Source organism: Diorhabda carinulata, chromosome 11 (genome assembly GCF_026250575.1).
Source record: "Diorhabda carinulata isolate Delta chromosome 11, icDioCari1.1, whole genome shotgun sequence".
Taxonomy (NCBI): Eukaryota; Metazoa; Arthropoda; class Insecta; order Coleoptera; family Chrysomelidae; genus Diorhabda; species Diorhabda carinulata.
In genome coordinates, this window is record NC_079470.1 from 7,487,620 (window position 1) to 7,512,062 (window position 24,443).

Sequence of the window (24,443 nt, forward strand, 5' to 3'; positions counted from 1 at the left end):
GCTGCTTGTTCCAGCAAAGTTTTTTGAGACTTTGACTCCTTTTTTTATTGCCACTTTTATTATCAGACTTTGTTGTGATTATAATGGTATCTTCGGGCTAACCAATGATGGTTGACCATATTCATTGTATTAAAAATCATCAGAACTACTTTGAAATAAACTATTTATTAAAAAATAAAATAAATACTTAAACGTGGTTCCAATAATACGGAGACCATACACAAACCACCGCTAGAATATTAAGACGACTATTTGTTCACAGCCCACTCTTAAATACTCAAAAATCCTATTGTATGAAAGGTTATAATTATCTATAAGTATGGTCGGTAGAGTCACAACTATACAAAATAAAGTACGTGATTTGATACCTTATTGGAACTCAAGTGTCCAAGTGACGCCCAGAATCAATCATCTATGAAGTTGGTCCCCATTAAGAGATCGTGTAATACTAATCTTAATGAATACAATGAACCTTGAATTTAAGTAGCTAAATTCATGATTCTTCAAAGTCACATTATTATAAGACAGAAATTTGGTAATTCGAGATGATACGTTAATGGAGGGTAAAATAAGGACTAATAGATCCCAATAGTTTGCACCGGAGGTGAGTGAAATCACACACAAGAGATTTTATCTCTGTCGGAGTTACATTTATGCAATGTATTTAAATTCAAATAATTTTAAATGGGAAATCATTTTGTCAAAGCAGTGGTCTTCTCTTTCTGAGCCCGTGCCAATTGAAACATATTCCAACTATTTCGATTCCTATTGGTTCCATTCAACTTCATTTCCTATCACGTCCATACTCGTTTCTCTGCAATTTTCCTTGGTTGTTCTATTTCTGCTGCTTTTATTTCTTTGTGTATTTTTGTTCATGCTCTGTAGTAGAGTTGTTTATCATCTATTTTTTTATTTTCTCGTTATTAGTTTCAATCTCATATATTCTAATGTTTTTATCCATGTGTACTTTCACCTTTGTTTATTTTCTATTATCCTTTCTGTATTTATTAATAAAATACACATATAAGCTATATTTGAATTATGGATACCTATTGGAATTATTGTCCCAATGTAATGTGAATTTCAAATTTTTAGGTATTTTTTCCAAACTCTTTTGATTACTTATTACACACAGATACTAGATATTCAATAATTTTAAGGTTTTAAGAAGCATCCCATAAATATTTTTTGACAAATTTTCAGAGGAACTACCTAGTTCTTTGTAGAATCCATAAATTTATAAGTTTAGTTTATAGTCTATTAGTTCTGTATTTCAAGACACACCCTCTATAAAAAAATCAATTTTGTACTTGATTTAACGCATATTATACTAGAATATCATCACAAGCCAATGACTACAAAATCGTAAATTGTTTTCAAATTTATGTGGAGAGCAGAAAGGGAAAGAATCTTCAAATGAATGGTTATAAGTAGAATGATCCAATTTCAAAACTGAACGTCAGTTAATGATCATTTCCGATGAATGAGCTTTAAAGAGATTACTTTTCCATGATGAGGTGACGATTTTTTTCTTTTCCGAGTAATCGGTATGCCAGCAAAATTAGATGAAAAGAGGATTTTTGATTGAAAGGATAAACTAAAAGAAAACGTACATTTTCACTAAATTCTTTCAATGTAGTATATCTCTGATGTTATGTACGGCACTAAGATAAAAGGCAGAGTAGAGTAATGTCAATATTAAATATATTTTGGGCTGATAGAATTCAATAATAATAAAAATGAATAGAAAATTTTAATGAAATAGAATAATTTTCTTTTATCCTAATTTATATCTTAGTTTTATTTCAATATATAGTTCGATACCCTTTAAAAAATATATATAAATGAGCCGTTGAATATAATCAATTATATTGTCTACGTTCATGTTTTCACCAAGAGTCTCCGCTGTATTCACTCAAATGTAGTTCATTATTGAAGCTTCATATATGGCCATTTTGTTATATAAATATTTAAGTGTAAAAAAATATTATCTCGTTATCAATAATTTATATCGCCCTCTTATTTGGACCTATTAAGAATGAAGGACGCTCAAATCATACTATGCATTTTGTAGGACAATTATTCTTTTGATTTTATCTCAAGATCTCAGCTTCAGAAGATGACAGCCTTCGTGTTAGCTACACGTCAAGGGTAAGAGTTAATCAATGACCGAGAAGTTTCACACCGGAAAAGTTGGGCGTCTCGAACCTGTTCTCGAAGATTTAGTCTCTTATTAATAACATAAAAAATAGGCATAGTCTCCCGGACTACCATATACTTAGATGATGAATGGAACAGCCATCATCAACAGTGAAAAATAGTTCATTTTCGGAAATACTGGCTTTTTCGGTTTCTTATTGAGTTATTGTTTACCGATAGCGAAAATGATTATTTGACAATCATTTATTGTGGAAGTGGCTTTGTTAATTAACATTACATTTATTAGAAAATTTCCATTTGTCCATTTTTTTTTCTCCACTATGCCTCGTAGTTCGTTTCTAAGTGAATCCGGAATTTCGCGCCACAATTTTGGTTTCTATTTTTTCAAACATGAAATGCTCACTTAAAAAAATATTCTATCATGAAAAAACTCTCTTCAGTCATACTAATTGAATTGACTATAATTTCCACGCGAAAATGAATATTTTTTGCACAAATATCTACTTTTGAGGCTTCATGTCAAACCTTTCACAGTTGAAACTCAATATTTATTATAGAACAAGCAATAAGTTTACTTTGAGGAGAATTTAATTTATTCGCTTGACATATTAAAAGAAAAAAATATACCAATCTTTTTGTCATAAAATTGTGAATTCAAAAGGTTTTTGAGATATCCTCGAATGGAAATTAACATTTATACTAGCATTTCTATTTCTCTTTTTTTTTAAGATTAATAATTAGAAAGTGTACCGAACCAGTTTCATTCGGACGATGTGCATTCCACAAACCTCTCTGATTATGAAATCATTGTTACCTTTGGTATATTGTTTGAGTTTTTGCTCTAAATTTTTCAACTATTATATTATTCTTTCACCATTGTTGCGATAAACTTGAAAACGATAACATTTTTGAAGCGAGAATGGAGCGACCTTTCAATCAATGTATCTCAAGTTCCAAAATGTGAGTTGTACCTGTGTCATTCTAGGGGGTTGAAGATAGGGATTGCATTTTCTCGTTTGGAATATCTCATAAATATGTACATTTGGCTTTTATATATTTCATATCTCGAGAAAGAATATGGCATGTAATATTTTTTGTTACCTATATATTTCTATGATTAATCCTTTACTATTTTGAAAAACAACCAACACAATCTCTACCTCCTATTAGGTTAGATTGACGGTGTTTGGAATGGAAATTATGAAGTTAACATTTTGCAGAAGTTAGAATTGTTCACATAAAATAGACGAATGAAATTGATGAAATATGAATTGATAATATTGTTCATAACGTGATTATCTCGACTCACGTACACATCGGCACCAACAGGAATATAGCGGCTTCTGATTTACCGTATTTTGTTTGAATGAGAATAGTTAAGGAGTTGCTATTTTACGTCTTTATGTGTCAAAACTTCTATAATTAGATTGCGAAGGTTATCAAATGGAAATGGCTTTTTAGAGGGGAATGACGCCCCGTTAATTTGAAATTATTTGATTCACTGACAAGCCACTTTCACAAGTAATGGGGTGGAGTAGTCGTCGATGCGGCGCGATTATCTGTTGGAAAACACTGAATTCATTTAAGAATCTGAGAAGGAATATTGAACTTGACTACTAATACTACTTATACTGAAATATGTTCTTTGTATTCATATGAAGTTTCTTTTGAAAATATTCAAACTCCAAAGCACTGCAGTGAATTAATATAAAATTTTTTTGATTATAATAAAAAAATTATATTTACTTTCAGCTGTGTAAAAATTTAGGAAACAAGAATATATTAATAAAATTATTGTTTTGAAATAATTATTTTTAACGTTTTAGTAATTTGTACTAAATGCTAAATATGAAGCATTGTCTCTGTGTACTCAACATGAATAATGGAATCCTGTAATATATTACATTTTTGAACCAGTTGCTTGCAATATTTCAATGATTGAAAAAGTCTGACACAATCCTAATCCGTACCATTCATTTATAGTTGACGATTATGTTTTGATTATATAATTTTCTCGTAAAATCCCATTTTTGTGATCTGAAAATTGTTCCTCCCGTAAACAGAATTGATAAACCTTTTGAAGCAATTTCATGACAATAAATAAAGTACTCATTTGGGCATATCTAAAACTATATGTAGTTTCTCTGAATCTTACTATTAATTTGAATTTAGATGTTTGTTCATCGCTATTAATGGATTTCTGCTGATTTAATAGGTCCTTATCGTTAATCAGAATCTGATAAATATAACACAAATATTTTTTGTTATTACTGATTGGTTCACTAAAAGTTTTCTTTCTGGTATTCGACGAATTTACAAATTTTTTCAATTGCCAATAACACTGTTTTCTAGTGAAAAGTAAATGCCAGACCAAGACCAGGTTAGTTTTGGTCTTGAATTCATATAATATACGTGATCTTCTTTTTGCAGTTTAATATGTAGTCTTGACCTTGCAGTGTAATAATGTTCAGTCTTGTTCTTAGTATTGATTTTGCTCAAAGATTCTTGCACTTTTTTGATTAATTTTTGTTGGAGACATCAAAGTATGTAAACGATTAAGAAATGAGGAATGGAATGTTGTTGGTATAAATATCATGGAAAATTTCTAGAAATATAAAGTAACCAAAAACGAAGCAGATACAAATCAACTGTCTTATATAGGATGATTTTGAAAATTTTCACTTTTTACATATGTAAAAATATTATCGGCCAATTTTCATATATTGTGACAATTATTTAACTAAGATAGTAGTCAAAATTTATAATTTGAGTGGCGTTAACATCTTTGTAGGATTATTTGTCAAGTTTCACGTAAATTCGTTTTACAAATATTTTTTTTGTTGATTTCTTTATAGTCGATATATTATTATATAATTTATTGTTACAAATTATAAATTTGTTATTATTTCATTGCTCAATTTGTGACAAACGTTGAAAGGAAAATCCGTATGAATACAAGAGTCTATTCTATAATATGTTTGGTCTTGGCTTTGCATAATACCTGCAATACTTAGTCATTGTCTTGGTCTTGTAGACGTAAAGCTGGTCTTGGTTTTACTTCATCTGCTGGACCAAGACCAAGACTGTAAGACAAAGACTAGTCTTCGCCATCACTATTTGTTTTCACATCAACATCATCTTCAAGCAAATTAGAAATTGATTGCCAATGATAAAATAAATTCTTACCTCTCAAAGATTTTAAGCTCCAGCTTTTCCATATTTTTCTCGAAACTTTCCGGGATGAGAAAATGTGTGAAAATGCGAATATCTCTGGTGACTAATTGATTATTGATATTCAGACCTTTCTAAACAATTTGCGCAAGTTTGAAATAGATTGAAAAATGGATAAGAAACAATGCAAAACGGAATTTTAATTTCATGTTGGCGATAGGTTATGGAATTTAGTGAATTTAATGGAAATTCTGCTTCTGGTAGGCATTGTAGATGAAGAAGTCGTTTTAAAATGGAGACTGAGATTTTAATAAACTGGGAGGTCGACAACAAATAAATTTATTCAAGAGCTAGAACGTGGTCATATCATATAAGCGACTAATGCGATAAAATAATTAATTATAGGCCGATTGATATGTTATAATCGATATAAAGTATTATCAAAGTAAGGTATTAGATTAGAGAAACATGCAGGTAAAAAGGCCAGAGCAAGTTTATAATTAGCGATAGCGAGGGCAGGAAACTAAAATTGAGAAAATTTTAAATTATTGATTTGTATAACAGCTAAATGGATACAGAAAAATCAGCAAATATTGCTTTTCTGTTGCTGCTGCCAGTAAAATCGAAGAAAGGGTGTGGAACAACGTATTAATTCTTCAAGAAATGGTGCCAAACAAAAACTATCACTGCAAAAGGAAAATAAAAAAAAATATTTTAGGAATGATGTTTATTACTATCAGTAAATACACGTTTTACTTGGCATAAATCAGTACTTCCCAAGGGTGGTAAGTTGACTTCCAACAAGGGTAATCGATACCTTTTTGATAATTGTTGATTAAGTCAAAATGTTTTGTTTAGGAAGGAAAAAATATTTAAATCTCTATCACAAACAATATTATTCGTTGAAATGTTTCTATTATTATTTTTATTTTCATTGCCAATTTTGTTATTATTGTAATAAATTTTTGTTTGAAATTGCGATTATGAATAATTTTTATTTGTTTTGAACTACTTACGCTTAATCATTATTCGAAATTAAATGATTAATTAATTAATTTGTAAATTACATATGTGCTTGCAGACTTTCGTTCAAAAGCAAATTTCTACAACACCGTTCATTTTAACTCCGTAAAGCGTTATTAGTTTTTTAACTAAAAATAATCAGGCAATTAAAACAAAATTAAAAGAAGAATTCGCTCCAGTGGCGTAAAAAATAGGGGGATAAAAGTGACAAATAACCCTGACAGCGCGACACTACTTAAATTTTTCTAAAGGTTGTTTATGTCAAAATAAATATTACTTTATTAAGGAGCCAATTGGTCACTAAATTTAGAAAAAAAATTTAGGGCGTTCTTCATTTATGACAAATTTTTTATTTTGATATAACCCTATATCACAGCAACTAGGCCCAGTAAGGGTTCGTAATCCTTTATCAAAATGAATCATTTATTGAGATCTCTCTGTGGTAGAGCGTTGACGGTCGAATATAGAAACACTCTGTATATAGGGCATTGTTTTCGAAAATTCGTATGTAACTTTATTAATATATGGTGGAAGGGTGACAACTGCATTGCTAAGGCGAATGTCGATCAACTACTTCTATCGAGGTATAGAAGGTAAATTTTGTTACTAAAATATACAGTTCTATAACACTTATATGCAACAAGTTGTAGGTATAATTCAATCCTACATTTCCAGTTTACTTGTGAAAATAGATTTTTCTCTGTATTTTAACTCAGTATTTACCCGCTATAGTAATCAAATTACCGTAATAGTAAAACCAATAAAATCAACATTAAAATGTCCTGCTGTTAAACATCCAAATAGAATGAGCTCGCAAAATAAATAGGTCTAATTCATTTGTTGAAGTTCTCCTCAAAGATCGTAGTTTTTTTCTCAAAAATACTAATTATAACACCAACTAAACAATATGTATCAACAGGTGTATAAAAAATAATGAATACAATTTTAAACTAATGATCTGCGACTCGTTTCGTACCCTATACCCGTACCCACTTACTTTATTTGTCATTAATTAAATTAATCAACACAATGAGAAATGAATGAAATAAACATTTATATATCAAATACACCTCAAGTTTTTCTAAAAACATCAATAATTATAAAACAATTAGCGCAAATATAGCTATTTGATTTTTCTTTCAAAAGAAATAATAGATGGTCATTCATCGGATTATTCTGATGTACATCTTAATGAAGCTAATTCACATAAACAAACGTTACATTTAATTGATTGACATAATGCAGTAACATAAATATTACCTGTTGGACTTGGAGTAAGTTTCATAAGTACATAGTGCACGTTTTTATTACTGAAATTAAATCTTTTCAAAAAACTCAATCCCTTCGTTATTCCCCGCGATCTATGTAAATTAGAAACGGCATTATTAATAGCTCTAATGTAGTCTCGCACTCCGAAGTTAGTATGAGGTAAGATAAGCCCGATGTTTAGAGTATCATTGTGGTTAGATGAAGAATGGATATAAAACGTCGCAACGCCCGATAAAGTACCCAAGAGAAAAGCGAAAGTAACCGGAGACATTTCCAACCTCAAACAGCTTATTTAATGAACAAGTGTGACAACACATATTAATGTTAGTAGAATAAAAGACACTTGTTTTCTTGGCACATCACAGACAGTTTTTAAAGAGAGAAAAAGTGAGGTTGAGGGAAATGATGCACTATACACGCGATACCCTGAACCGCGGTTTGGCGGCAGGATCGCGACGTTGCCATATCAAACTACAATACTCCTGCTGAACGCTCCTGTACGGATGCTGGGAGGAAACGGCGGCAGAAAGATGAAATAGACACGTTCGATGATTATGTAATGGAATGGAACAGAAGACACTTGCAGATGGTTATATATAGAGTTTTAGGAGGGTTTCAAGGACAGAGAAACTCATTAAGTTAGAGTACATCGTTTATTATTATACTAATATTATACAGTAAAAACACGTTCGTGATTAAACGATTTGTCAAACGTAAATGAACATTTATGACATTCAGAGCAACGAAATTTAATATATTTAAAGCGGTGAGTGGAATAACGGACTAAGCCCAATATACAGGGCGTTCTGTGACTGCATGCCAGGAATTCGGGAGTTAGTATATGACGTGAAAATAATGCTGTAACAGGAAAACCAATCCATACGGCGAGTTATAGGCCTTTCAACTTGCGACGTCAGAGCTCATATTTAAGTATAATTTCCAAATTATACGTTCGAACATTATGCATTTCGTATGTCCATGTGTGTTTGGCGGAATTAATAATTCTACACTTCTATCTGAAGGCTAGAGGCAGCTCATACCCAATGGTTTACAATCCGTAACTTTTACAGGGACAACCTGGGGACAACCTATGCAAATATTTACAATTTACGATATTTCCTTCAGAATGTCTCTTTATGGCTGACGGCTTCTTTGGCATGTACAACGATCTAAAAATATACATATCTCTTAAACCATAAATTTTAACTAGTTAAACAAAGAGTACCTTTGTTTTAAGAAATTCATTGCAAAATTTTGGTATCTTGTACAGATTGTCCCTGTAAAAGTTACGTATTGTTAACCACTAGACATGATTTGCCCTTAGCCTTGTAGCGTAGATTAGCACACTATACATGGACATACGTAATCATCTACTAAAAATCCATTTTGTTATATATGTAATATACTTAAATATAAGTTCTGCTTTCACAACTTATAACTCAGAAAGAGGAGTCGTATAAGAAAATGAGTTTAAAAATTACTTGTTCTAAATCATTTAAATTCCTAGTATTGGTACTATGTTATTTCGTTATGAAAGTGTATTGAACATTGAGTACAAACATAAGATAATATTAGAACAAAAAATCAATATGTGTAGCAATTTTCCTGATTTTTCAAAAAAATTTCCATATCAACTAAACCAGTAGTAAAGATCGAATATTTTTACGAAATTCACTTACAGAAAAAATGAAGTTCATTGACAGTAAAAGGTTTCTTAGCTTCACTGATATTTCCGTTTAAGTAAGAATTGGAATTCTGTAGCCACCTCAGAGATAAAATTTTTTTCTCATTGCAACTTCTGATCGAAGGGAAAATCGAGGGAAAACGTGGTCCTGGCAGACAACAGGCTTCATGGCTGAAGGATAATAATGAGGGGCCAGAGACAGAAATGACTTTGCTGGATTTATTGCCAATCTTCGTTAGAAGAAGGCACCCAAAGAAGAAGAAGATAAACATGGCCGTGCTCAATAAGAGGGTATTTATAGATAATCTTCCTCAAGTCTAAACATATCAATGGAGTTACAGTTTTCGAACATTGCAGTATCATATTCTAGACCATTTCAAGCACATTGCGCATTCTTTGATGTAGTCTCTTCTCACAATGTAGCTCATTTTTTCTAGCTCCATAAACCGTTGCGATTTGGATAAAGAATACGTCATATTGTTCACAGCAGTGTGTGATCGGAAGAAGTATAAATTATATTATTTATTAAAAATTTTTTGGAACATGAATTAAAACAGGAAATCCTTTGTATCTACTGTGTATAACTGAAATTTTAATGAGGATTGAATCTGACAAGATCTATCTTCTGTAAGTACATTTCTCTCCACAGTGATGTGATTCATATGAGAAAAACTTCTCTATGAATAATTTTAGTTCATTTTTAGCGATTTATGTTTAAGCAGACTATCGTATCCTTCATCAGAAACATGAGAAATTACGTAAAGTCAGTTTATCCATTTTGCAATTTGTATCTATCTATTTAACGATCAATTTTGTGATATACTCAATTTTGAATTTTTGTGGGTCGAAAAGTGCGCTTATATCCTCATCTATTTATCATTGACAGATTTTTCGTTCCTATGTATGTGAATCATTTCTGGAAATTATTTGATTATCGTTCAATCTAATTTCTAAACATCGACATGATCGTCCTATGTGAACAGCGTCACAATCATTACAATGTACTCGATATATAATTTAACTCCTTTTGTTTTTTGGGTGATTTAAATTTTAATTCAGTGGAAAACATTTAAAAAGGTGTAAAAAGTAAAAATTTATAGAAAATCGTTATTTAATCTAGTATATCTCGTCGATTAGGTTCTTTCCAATTTCTTCGCTTCAGTAACTATTGCCATATACTCGTAATTTCATGATACGAGACCGTTAAATAAATTTAAAAAAAAATTCAGATAATCAGCTATTGCAAGTCAGGCCAGATAGATCTTTCTAACCGAGTTCGGCGAATTCGATTATAGGGATATAATGACTCCACAGAGACATTGGTTTCCAGGAGGTCACATTGGAAATATTCTCTATTAGATTTTCTATTTTCGATAGACGGACATTTGTTCATTGTAATTATGTTTGTAACTGAATTGGGTCCATCCGTTGTTTTGTATATTCTCTATCAATAAAAAGTAGTGAATATACTAGCTATAAATATAAACTATTTATAACAACTTAAACTAACATCATACATTACTGGATTGTATTGAAATGTTTTTTTCCATTTTTCTATAACCTTTATAGAAACCGGAAACCGGAAAAAAGCATGCGCAGATGAAGTTCAGCTGATTGTTTCATGTAAGATCCCGCGTGCAAGCTGTAATTATAGAGAGAAATCTAATTACTAATTTTGACTTAACAACCACCAAATTTCTGTCTTAGATCAGCTCACTTTTTTAAAACTTCGTACAGTATCGTGAAAATCAGCAATCAGATTCGATCTGACCCTCGGTTAAGTATTTTTTGAACCCATAGGAATCCGTACGTCAAATGTATGTACCAAATTGGTGTCTAAAATTCTAGTTTTTGAACAACAAGAAGTTCGTTTACTGATACTAATACTTGATCAAAAATTATTGCAACGAATAAAAAATTATCGCTGTTTTTTACTCATGATTCGGAAACAAATCGCTAATTCAAGCAAGTGAGCCCATCATCACTAAGAGCTAGAGAAAATCGCAAATATTCATGCTATTGTGTACTTTCTTTGGGTTCATTTAGGTCAATCCATCAATCATTATTACTTGCTTCATATTCTTCCTTTAGGAATAAGAAGAAAAAAACTGCTAAAATATTGGTTAGATAGTTTCTCTATCAAGGCATTCCGCTATTTATTTCAGCGTGATTGTTCGCATCCTAATATTAAACTATTCACCATCTTTTCTCAGTACAATTTATTTTTGTTAACATGAGATCTACATGGAAATGAACAAGTCCGTTGAATCTGTAAAGTGAAAAGCGACAAACGCCCTGGAGGAACTTACAAATATTTCCAGAAGGTTCATTATAAGAAAAAAATGTATTGATTTAGTTTCCTTTTTTAATATTTGATTTAATTACCTCGTAGGTAATTTTGTTATCTTAAAAGATCACGGGATCTTTTGATGTAAAATAAAGTAAATATAGATGAGTTTTCCGTTTCTCTTTTTCTTTTTTTTTTAATTCAGCTTGTATCATTTGGAATTTCTTTCTTTCTCAATTCAATGATGAATTATCAGTTCTTGGACGTGTTTTTATTAGATTATGAATAAGTCGGATATCAAGAAGTGAAAAATAATTTGTTTCGATTGAATAGAGGAAATCATTTACTCCGAAATTATCAAGAAAGGAAATGGGGTGAAATTTAATAGGAAGACAACTTGAAGATTGTTGAATGATAATGATCATAGAATAATTTGTACTTTCGGGCGATTAAATAAATGAGAATTATACTATTAAATACTATTAAATAATTAAACAAATTGCGTATATATAATCAATTGACCCCAAATATTCAATTTATACCACATTTTATTAAACTTACTCTGGTGGTTTAGATGGATTTTCACTTTCAATCAACCCAATGACTTAAAATTTCGCATACTTTCTCGAGTGATCCATGAAGTTTTCATTTGAAACAAAAAAATATTTTATCTAGCGTTTTTGTCATCATATGATAATATTTCAATTGAATTAGCATTATTTATCAAATTTCATAACGATATGTTTTGAAATGAATCATATACATGAGCCTTCAGTCAAAAGTTAACCACTGAGAAATTGAAATTGAAAGTTAAAGAAGAAATTAACAGAATAAATGGAGCAAAATAACTAAAAGTCAAATCGACAATCGAAAGCACCCTTAAGCCAAGAGGAAGTTTGCTGAAGAAGCTTAAGGCAAAATAGTAAAAAAGTGAGAGAAGAGAGACCAATTACTCCCACTAAAGAAGTACCACGGTAAGAAATATTAGATGTTAAATAAAGAAAAATACCACCTAATGGAAAAAATGAGAAAAACAAAATATTAAAAGTCAATCCCATCTGAATCTCATCTTATCACAGACTCATCATGTTGACAACACTAGTGGTAAGGGGTAAATGAATTATGTAACAGCATTTCCAATCTTTATTTCTATCATTTATTATCTTTTTACTTCCTCTTCAATATATCATATGTTTAGGATTAACTTCACTTCAAAATAAACAAGAGACATGGATTAAAATGAAGCTTTTCTTGCATGACACTCAAAGTAATTATCCAATTGACGTACTTTGGTTAGATGTTCCGGTAGGCGTTAATAATGACGTATACTGATAATTCTAATAAATACATAATTAAGTTGTATGTAAACTTATTACCTAATATTTTAATTTTAATGGGAAATGATAGCAAATTAGTTCATTGAATAATTTATTCAACTGACGTATTAAAATAATATAATGTTCAAAAATTTGTTTCTATGTGGGAATTTGTTTGTTTATTATAATTGCAATTCTCTAGAGAAAAAATAGGGTTTCTCGAATTTTATAAAAATTCTCTCAAAATATCACCATCCTTCTCATCAATTCATTGCAAAAATATATTTCAATAGAAGGATTTGTATAAAAAATTCTTCAATAAGCAAATCACCATTATAAAATGTTCAAAAAACATCTACAATTGGCCAATCTCTCTTTTTTTTTATTATTCGTCATTTCTTTGATGGTTCCAAAGGAGTTACATACCAGTATTGAAGATAATTTAAAAAAGGGAGTCGATTCATTAATGTATGAATGGGCTTTTTGAATAGCAAATATTTCCGTTTCGATTGATATTAGACGAAGAATAATAATATTAGTTCCGTTTTCTTTTCAAATATTTCACAAAGAGATATTCGTTAGAAAAGTTACAGGGAAGTACAAAAAAGTTCTTAGATTATGACCAATGACGAATATGACCTCAATATTTGAATAAATTCAGCTTGATAGATATAAGAATAACTTAATGAAGACATATTCCTTATAGTTCACTTTGTTATTAATAAAACAATAATTAAATCTTTCCGGTCGAAAGAAGTTTTGTAGCTGATTATTCATTTTTATGAAACTTTTTACACATGTTTTTCGTGGGTATATCAAGCATCAGTTTATTATTTTCACGTAATTATCGAAATAAATCTCAAAATTACCTTACTTCAATAATTTAATAATAATTCAATAATAGAAAGGTATTTGCACACATGTGTGGCGACGATACCCGGGTTTATCATTCATTCAAACTTTTTAATGTACAGAGGACTTCATACAGACTAAATCAAGATTTCGGTAATTATACACTTTCACGGTCACCTGGTTTTTTGGCTCTAAAAAATCGAAAAATGGATGGATTTTAATGATCTTGGTCTCAAAATGTGCCATTTTACGGCGGATTTATAAAAAAAATTAGTAGAAATAGCTGGAATGAAAATTTCTCATCGTTTTACTGTTTTAAATCGTAAAAAAAACAGTTTTGCAAAATAATCCTTTACAAAAAATTATGGTAATTATACACATTTTTCGATTTTCTAGAGCCAACCTAACCTAACCTAACCTAACCTATAGGTAATTACACACTTTCGCGGTCACCTGGTTTTTTGGTTAGGTTAGGTTAGGTTAGGTTAGGTTGGCTCTAGAAAATGGAAAAATGGATGGATTTTAATGATCTTGGTCTCAAAATGTTCCATTTTATGGCGGATTATATAGAATATAGAATATAGTACGAAACTATTCACGAAAATTGATTGTTTTTCATCGATTTCATTTTAAGCTATAAAAACTGAAAAAATCATTCTTTTTGAATTTTTTTTTCAAATTGTTTATTAATTTATGTAGAATACAAAAAAATAAGAACTTTATCTGATAATGAGATAATTTTTTGTAAAGGATTATTTTGCAAAACCGTTTTTTTTACGATTTAAAACAGTAACACTATGAGAAATTTTCATTCCAGCTATTTCTACTAATAAATCCGCCGTAAAATGGAACATTTTGAGACCAAGATCATTAAAATTCATCCATTTTTCGATTTTCTAGAGCCAAAAAACCAGGTGACCGTGAAAGTGTATAATTACCAAGATTTCTTTTAATATCTAAAAAACATTTATTGAAAGTCAAACCAAGTAAATCTTAAGCATTGATTTTTGTCCATGAAGCACCAAATAATTTTAGTAAATACGGTAGATATTTACTTTAGGTAGACACCAAATTACGATTTAAAAAACATGTAACTGAAAAGCTAAACAAACCTTACGCTCTACTAAAATTGATCTATCAAAAAAGAATGTATATAAATATTGACATAAAAAAATGCTTTGTGATTCCTTGGTGCTTTCATATTTCAATCACTGTGATCTGGTACATGAGCCATGCTTAGACTAAAGTGATACTCAGAATTAGAAAAACAACTTTGTTTAAGACTAATCTACGGCATCAAGCGTAACGAAAATATTTCGTATAATCTAAAAGATACGGGATGGCTTAGTACGTACATTAAGAGAAAGCTGCTCAGTCTAAATTGTTACTACAAAATTTAAAAAAAAATAGCATAATATTTGTACACAAGAGTTACCTATAGAATAGACATCCATAACTTAAATTTGAGACAGAGAAATGTAATAAATATACCTACACATCATAAAAAAATATATAAACTTTCCTTTTCATATCAGGTGTCCCTCTTTAGTAAATATTTGGATATTCCCAATTAGTGGTTAGTGTGGAAGAACCTAACACAAACCTTTAATTTACTTTCCTAAGTAAAATATTAATGCTTTTTGCCAATGATAAATAATAAACGATTTTTTATTATTAGTATTATCTGTGATTAATATGTGGCATTAGAATATTACATAACTAATTGGTTCAACCGATAATCATATATGGAAAAAATCGAATACAAATAGTGGCAATTCAACTTTATTCTTTTTACAGGAAAAATTACGTAGCTAAAACTATGCCGTTTTAGCACGTTTCAGTTTAGAATTTCACTCTATTCACATTCACCTTCCTCTTGTTTCAAGTTGTGCTCAAGACTTTTTGTTTCCTCTCATTTATACTTCACTCTACCGTACATATGAAGTGATTAAAAGCTATGTCATTACGTTGTCTTTTTTTATTAAAGGAGCAGCATTATTTGCATGGAAATAACTAATAGGACAAGCTCTTAGGATATTTGTATGGAACGAATAGTAGTAATCAACATTTACAAAATATGAGAAAAAAATAAATCCAAAGTTAAATATTTTTGTACTATATTATAAACATTTCCCAAACCTCTGACAATTTTTTTTGCATTGGGTACACCGACCACTAAAATAGGTCCGTGATCTTCCAAATCTATCGAACTATGTTCTTGATTTTAGGTCTCTTCTGCGTTCTAAAATTAGTTTTTTTAATAATTTTTGAAAGATAAAATTTGACGTTTCGACTTTTCTTTAAGTCTTTATCAAAATATTTTGATTAATATATCAAAAGGTCTAAGAAATAAGAAATCAATATATTCTATATTTATAGAAACTTAACCTTTTGAGGAATGAGTTTTGCTAAAAATTGCTGACATTTTTCACAAATTATTATTATTATAATTTTCTTACATCGGCGAAGTTGATGTATGAAATTTCGGAACAACAGGAATAATTAGTGAGAACAGAAACTAGTTGATTAAAAAAAAATGGAAAAAAGGTTAAGGTACCAACAATTTTCATTATATATTTCACATTATGTCCTAAAGAAATATGGGAGTAGATTCATGAACCTAAAAAAAAGGTTTCTGTCTATTGTACTTCAAAAGAATCCCACTGGATAATTAGTCGATGATCAAGATGCTCCCTATGTGAGAATTAAACCACTAAAACGTTGTTGCCTAGTTCCATTACACGTCAAATGTTTTGATTTCTAGAATTACATTACATTACATGGAATTGAATAAAAATATCATTATGTTATCTTTATTTGCACGAGTGCCCAAGCGGTCATCTCATTAATTCATACAAATAAATCAATTTAAACATTTTCATAGTTGTGGGCATAAATTGTCTCTCATATCTCTGAGTGTAATGAGAGAAATTTATTGACGTTACTCATTGTATAAGCTTTATTCATATAAGTATTGAATAGTTTCAAAACAAATCTTTCTTACGTCAAAAGTAATGCATCATTGAAATTTTTTTGCTCAAAATAATATTTTTTAACCATTCTATTCATGAAAATAATCAGATCTTATACGAAACCTTAGTTCTGAAATAATAATGTTCTATTGATGGAAAATGTAATTTTTATTGTTTTGAGCTAATTTCAGAGTTCAGTAGAGGCGACAAAAGATAAATAGCCTACAGACGGCAAATTTGTAAATCCGTCACTGAAGTATGTGTCCATGTCCATGTATGTGAATTCTTGACAACTAGTTTTAATATGGTCATATTGTGAAAGTTACGAACGACCCATGTAGAAAAAATGATGCATGTAAAATATAAATAATTCACTGGAAATTCCTAATCAGAATCTTAATCATGAATCCTTATAAATGTATTGATTTCTGCACGTAATTGTATAGAAACAACTGGATCACGTGGAGCCCTCCATCTCCATAAACAGATCAAGAATCCTTCAAAGATTTTTATACCACGGGATCTTCTGTTGATTATCAAAATCCCTCTAATATACAAAGAGGATTTATTTTAAACTAAATATCGTAGTTTACACCAATACTCACAACTACACTGTATCACGCGCGTTTCGATAACAAAATTATCATCTTCAGAGGCCGAAGGTAAGTTAGAAGAACTATGCATTCAAGGAAGGATTTATCAGTCTTTTTCTTTGCTTGCTCTCATAGATTCAAAATATTGTTTTATTATATTTGTTCATTCCAGAGTATCCATTATCTTTTTCAATGCAAAATACAGTCAATTTGTTTTCAAGTTTGTAATTGTGAGATTTACCTATAACTATAACTATTACAAAAAAATTCGAAATATTAATATTTATTAAAATATAACTGAACAAGCGTATTTATAGCGAGAATGTTATATCATGGGTGTACCCAGAAAATTGGAAAAAGGAATAACCAACTGAATTGTCGAGGTCAATTAAGAGGTGCTGAATCAGTGAAAGGGGATTTGTTGATAACAAATACGCAGTATTAAAAAAGAATCATTTGATCTAGAAAAATCGTAGCTATTTATCTATGAATCCGATGTGGCAAAACTATATTGATGAAGAGAAGAACCTCTGAAGTTTTAGATTGTTACCGCTAGTTTGCAGTAGGGCACTCCTATCAACGCCAAGAGTTTTGAAAAAAAATTTGTGTAATATATTTTGCAAGGTGAGAGTCTGTGATTCCGTATAATATATAGTATTGATCCTCTAGAGCCTGGAGGATAAGAATATAGTAGAAGCAACTTAGTTATATAGAATCTTCGTTAGGACAAGTGTTTCTCGTGTTCTAAAGTTTTGCCCGTAGCACGCAAAAATCCACTCGGACGTACTAATAGGGAACTTAATATTCCTCCTAAATTTGTCTGATGTGTTTTGCGCCAAGGTTTACATATAAAACCTTACAGATTTCAATTACTACCAGCTTCGCGTGAATGTGACATGGAATATCTCTAAGGTGTGGATCGAATTTTAGTATCGGATACACAAATGAAGAGCATCTATAGAAGTTACGTGTAAATGTCATATAGATAAACTTTATTTGTTACTCTATTATATTAAAGAAATTTCAAATCCAAATAAACCTATCAAATCGAATAATTTTTGAAACTTCTTTCACGTAATAGAGGATTTACTTCAAATTATAATAGATATGGGCTCAATCACGATATTTTCCATGATTTTAAGCTAAAAGATTTTCAATCCATTAATCCAATATCATATAATGCTACTCGAAACTATTCGTAAATTGTATCACACACCGACCAATCATTTCATCTGTTTTGTTTTCCACATTATTTTTATGCTCATTGTCGAAATTGGAATGAGCAAAAGTTCCATAAAAGTTGAGTATTTGTTTGTCGTGGTGTAATATATTTTTCAACGTTTCATATACACCGTGAACTGAAGAATCCATTGTGCCCCTTTCCTTGCTGTGGCAACAAGTATGCCCAGTGTTTGAAGCTGATATATTAATTCTACTCCTTTCAAAAAGTTGTGAGTAGCTTCAGATCTCCCCAAAATAATGAAACCCAGTTTATGTCACTACGTGATGATGTTTCATTATCATCGTTTACATCCACTACAAGTTCTTCAGGTTACAACCAGAATATTTCCCTGCGAAGTTTCTATTCTAGAGGACTTTTCTATATAGAGTGAAGCAAAGGTATCTTCTTTCTATTCAATGGCTTTCCAGATCAAATTGATAAGTTTGAGCTAGAGTTTCCATCTCCTAATGAAAGTGACTAGGGTTGATATTCAATTTCATCGATCTACACTATCTCCTTGTATAATTGAGTTTTCTCAAAACCCCCTCTTGCATAAATGTCTAGCTTTTTGGCGTATGGCAGTCTAACAGTTCATTTACTGCTAGGCTCTAAGAAAGTGGGGATGCAACCTGATATGGACAACCTCTATTTAAATAAATAGAAATGATGACTTACCATACACACTAGTATTTCTGCTATTCTAGTAGCTACTAGTTATAGTCTAATTATTCTATTAACGCTCTAGTAGACTTGATCTTTCATATATAAATTCGAGCTATAAGTTTATCGGTACAATAATAGTTCACCCCAAGTAATGGTGCTAATGCTATTTTTTTAAAGACATTTGAAAAAAAATACGTCAACTACATTTACTCAATTCTCTTTCTGAAAACGAAGATACAGGGTTTGAGAAATTCTACCCAGGATACGAAGAAAGTCTGTAACTTTTTAGAAGGACATTCCACTGGTCCAGTGAGCAAAAAAAGGCGTTCAATGTGAAAAATAACACCGTATATATTGGTCCATAACTTAATTGGTGCGGTTTGATAAGAGATGGCGTAACTTGTATAATATTACATCGTACTAATATTCCTAGCCTGCGCTGGAGAGCTACTGTTATTGCACATCTTTTCAGTATATGTCATTTATTTGAAGCGTTAAGAACAATAATTAGTAGAGAGTATCACTTCGTGGATCAGAAAGGTGTGATTGTATGCCCTTTTCTATTCTTGCTATCCCGATTAAGAACTATTTGGAAAACAGTGGATGGGAAGTTTTACCTCACCCGCCTTATAGCCCATGCCTTGTCCCTTCTGACTACCATTTGTTTCGGTCGATGCAGAACGCCCACACTAGAATACGGTTCACATCAGAACAAGATATCAAAAATTGGCTTGATTCATTCTTGACTGCCAAGCCGACGCAGTTCTCTTAAGATGGGATCCACAAATCACCAGGAAGATGGGAAAAGGTCATCGCTTCAGATAGGCAATACTTTGAATAATACTATTGTACATGTTTTTCTTAAATAAACGATAAAATTTTGAAAAACAACCACATGAATTAAGTTATAGACTACAATAACATATATATAAAGCTATGTCTGCACAAAATCCAGAACCCCCAAAGCCACATGACACACCATCTCATTCAACATCTTGGACCCATACTTTCTTTCATTCTACGAACCATCGCTACCAAAATTTTTGCATATATACATAGGTATAGCTAAACAGAATGAGAAAAGTATTGAAAAATATACTATTATTGTATTTTTCTCACGTGAAAATATAGAAAAATGGACCTACTTAAGTTAACTGCATTTTAAATTCATTTGATTATCTTGGAATTAAAATTTGAATTATCTCAAATATCGAAAGGTATTTTCATCATAAATGCGATACACTGAATCGAAAAATTAATCAAGGAAGCTGAGATAAGAATTTTTACTTCATATAATAATTTCTCACTTTATTTGTTGTATCAGAATAAATTCGTTTCAATGTAACTTCATCAAGTTTATATTGTCGTCAATATGTGTATTCCTATACATTAACTGCCAAATATTTATTTACGAGTTGATCTTATAATTCCAATAAAATTCCTTTTAACATGTGGTATTTTATATCTTCGTATCCGCTCATTTTACTATCATCCCCTGTACTCTATACATCTCAGAATCATACTCAAGATCAGAACAGCAGAATGTGAGTCGACAGTCGGTCGCCCTGACAACGCTCCACATTACAGGAGTCTGCGTCGCTATTAAGTGTAGGCATTTTGTCTCTTTCCACACCATTTTCTCTCTATTTCGTTTATCTTCGTTTAACTGACGAATCTACAGGGGCGGTGGCTCGTGATTGTTGAGGATGTTGCCAAATGCCTGAAATGTTTTGACTTGTACAGATTTTTAAAATGCAATATGAACTATTTGTTTTTATAAATAGTAGGTAAATATGAAGACACACATTTATTTCCTACACTCATTTTGGAAAGTTGACTTAGCAATAATATATCTGGTATTAACGTTTAGTAATTCTTTTTATATGACTTATCATATTGTGTTTATGACGAGAGCTTTGGTTCATATCAAAAAAATTTGATTATGATGAGTTATGCGAAGTGGGAGTTATCTATGGAGTTGTAAGAAGTTTTTGCAGAGAAATTGGATTTAACTTGAAAAAGTGGTTTCAAAATCTACAAGAAGACCTCAATTTTGAAGATCCTAAAATTGGAGGTTCACCATTGAGTTAAAATTTGGTTGCAATTTGGACCTCTATGTATTTTCAAGAGTATGTGGAAGTAAATTGTGGAATACAGGATTTGTACTGAATTATCCCCAGATTTTTATGGAAAGCACTTCATTGGATAAAATTTTCAATCATTTGGAATATCTTTCTCTAATTAGAATAGAGTTACATCTTGTTTCTTGATAAAATGAAAGCAATTCTTTATCTTAAACATCTTACAATTTTACAAATATCTTGTAATAGAGCGATGTTCATGTTCAACTGAAATAAATTGTTCGCAAAATAATGAATTTGATTATTTTTTAGAAGTACTTTTTATATGATGAGTCAATTGTATTTATACAATCTCTTATGAGCAACCGGTGACGTTTCGCAATTTTTTTCTCATAGTTATATGAACATTAATTATGACTACTATTGAAAACCATTTCCAGCCATGAAAGATGTCCCAATTGTAGTTACACAAATCTGAAAAACGATTTTTTTAAATAGAGCGCTCTATATTTGAATATATTTTCGAGTTCTACATGAAAAATTAGATTAACTTTGGATGAGGTCTCATTCTGTTATTTACTTATTGTTACACAGTAGTTACTTCTATTTCATTATCACATTCAGCGCACTTCTAAAGGTGAAATATAAAGTAAAAGTTAGTAAATTTATGGTGACATTTTTCCTTCTATTCGCTGATAAGATTTTCTAATATTTTTTTAACTTTGCTTTTTATATATAGTGCTTAAAAAATCTCTCTCATCCTTTATTATTTCTTTGAAAATTATTTTAAACAAATTTGCTTTTTTTTCATGTAAATTCGTATTTTCTATTCATTTAGGGAACAGAATGAATAGAATAAAACAGAGTTCTCTAAGGTTATAATTCCCTTTCTCGTTTTATTATTTTCCGCAGTTTTACAGCTCCCAAACTGGAGTTGACCGGCAATGAAAGACCCAAAGTATATGGAACCCTGAGGCTATTCAATGCATTGAAAATATAAACGATGTTCAATAGGAAGTAATAAAGTAATTGATTGGTAACTTCGGCCTATTATAAAATATTGGAACAACAAACATTATGATATGATGATAGTTCAAAGTTTTCTAAATCACTGTGTAAACTTCACTTGCCTAAATTAAATTATTCATTGGGATTAACCTTGTGAATCGACTCCAAAAAAATGTTATATCTCATGAATGGCAAAACCTGGGTAAATGAAACCTATCCCAATTTGACCTAATTTTCCATGTAGAAAATGTAATCAAATATGGGGCGATTCATTTGGAAGTATATGTTTGCTTTGCTTATTACTTTTGAGACATCCTGTACGGATGGAAGTAATTTAAGATGGTGCCGTTTTTGCAATTTTCACTAGAGGTCGTATAAATAAAGGTGACTCATCTTGTATATTTGTCAATAACTTATCAACAATGAACATTTCCCAAGTTGTGTTCAGAATGCACACCATCCACTTCAATATACTTTATAAGCGGTTTACGTGAAGATCATTGAATATTGAAAAATCTAGTCTCTCGTTTTCAATCACATTCTCATCATTTACTTTCACTCGATATGATTCCGGAATAGAGAAGCATTATTTATTTTCTTCTTACTAAATTTACGATGACCTGAAACAAAGCTAAGGATTGAAATAGTTTATATAAGAATTTATTCATCATATTTTGTTCAATTTCTCTATTAAATATAAAAAAAACTATAAAACTATAATAAATAATGGGGCTATGTCAATTATGTCACCAATGTCGTCTAATATATCCTTCTCTGACACTTCAGCTTCTTCAGCCTCCGTATCGTTGCAATTGGGCCAAATTGGCGCCTGAAATACTTCAGAGAGTACCAGTTGTTCGCCTGAAGTAGTGATCAGTGTATAATTCAGGGTTTGTTGAATTTAGATATGTAGAGGTATCCGTGGAGATTTTCGTGGTGAAATTCACTTCAATAACTTGATTATGTTAACGTTGTTTGACGTCAGTTTGAAAGGCTGCAGAGCATTTTTTGTTCTTTGTATACGGAATAAAAAATTTTACGTCTAAATCAAATCAACACATCATTACTGAACAAACGGTTATTCAATACTTTACAATGTCTCTTATAAATTATTGTTGGATACAACAATAAAAATAGAATGTAATTCAATACAGTATGTTGTTTTCAGAAGCATGTTTATACTGAATTTATGAAAAAACCTTTTCAAAGCTCTTAATAAAAAAAATATATATTATATCCAAATCCACTAATACAATGAAAAATCAAATATATACTCATAACTGTAATCAACTGTTGAACATAACAGACTATCACAAATATACAAATCAGGAAAAAAACTTGGAATGGGCGACTTCACTTTTTAAACATTTGAAATCTACATTTATGGCAGAAGTAGCTCTTCCAACATAAAAGGAAAAACTAAAAACCCACACAATGTAGGCAGCATCAAATTATTAGAGATTGTATAGAAGGAACACCAGCTGATTAGAAAATATAATTATGATTAGTTAATTGTAATTTCTGTTATGTTATTCTATTTTTGCTGCATAAACCCAGAATAAGCCTTCCTAATATATACTGAACACACTGTTTACACCACCACTACACCAACACTCACAATTACACTGTCTGAAGCGCGTTTCGATAACCAAGTTATCGTCTTCAGAGACTGAAGGTGAACTAAACTTAAACTGAGTTTACTTTCAGTCTCTGAAGATAATAACATCAGACGATATAATTGTGAATGTTGGTGTAGTGGTGGTATAAACAGTGTGTTCAATACTAAGCCGTTAATTATGGCAAATATAAAAAATTTCATTAACGATACTTATTACAAAAATTATTGTTTAAGTATTTTGTGCCAAAAGTATTGGGGCACACGTTACAGTCTTTATTTAGTTCTCAATGCGATTAGGGTCACCTTTCTTGAATATTCCTTCGAAATATTTCCGTCGAAGCGTCGAAGATTTTGTCTGAAGAGATTTCCGACAAATCTCCCTAGGTTTCTTTTCGTAACATCAGGTGTTGTCGTCGTCCGTCTTCCTGCTTCCTGCTGCTCTGGTAAAAATTATTATTGTATCTTTTGCATTGCTGAGTATTTAGTCATATCTTTAATAATGCTTAGATATTTGGATATTATGC

At 30.7% G+C, this 24,443-nt stretch overlaps 1 protein-coding gene across 4 annotated transcripts in view; it reads right to left on the reverse strand.

The window, feature by feature from the left end:
* Nucleotides 1-24,443, reverse strand: part of LOC130899455 (glutamate receptor ionotropic, NMDA 2B) — a 216,533-nt gene that overhangs the window by 141,524 nt on the left and 50,566 nt on the right. The window contains exon 1 of one of the 4 annotated variants that reach the window (XM_057809406.1): nt 7,615-8,080. The exons of the other annotated variants lie outside the window; for them this stretch is intronic. Within the exon in view, the coding sequence (XP_057665389.1) occupies nt 7,615-7,894 (280 nt within the window). The 5' untranslated portion in view covers nt 7,895-8,080. Of the gene's footprint in view, nt 1-7,614; nt 8,081-24,443 lie in introns of those variants that run through there. 4 annotated transcript variants of the gene reach the window in all.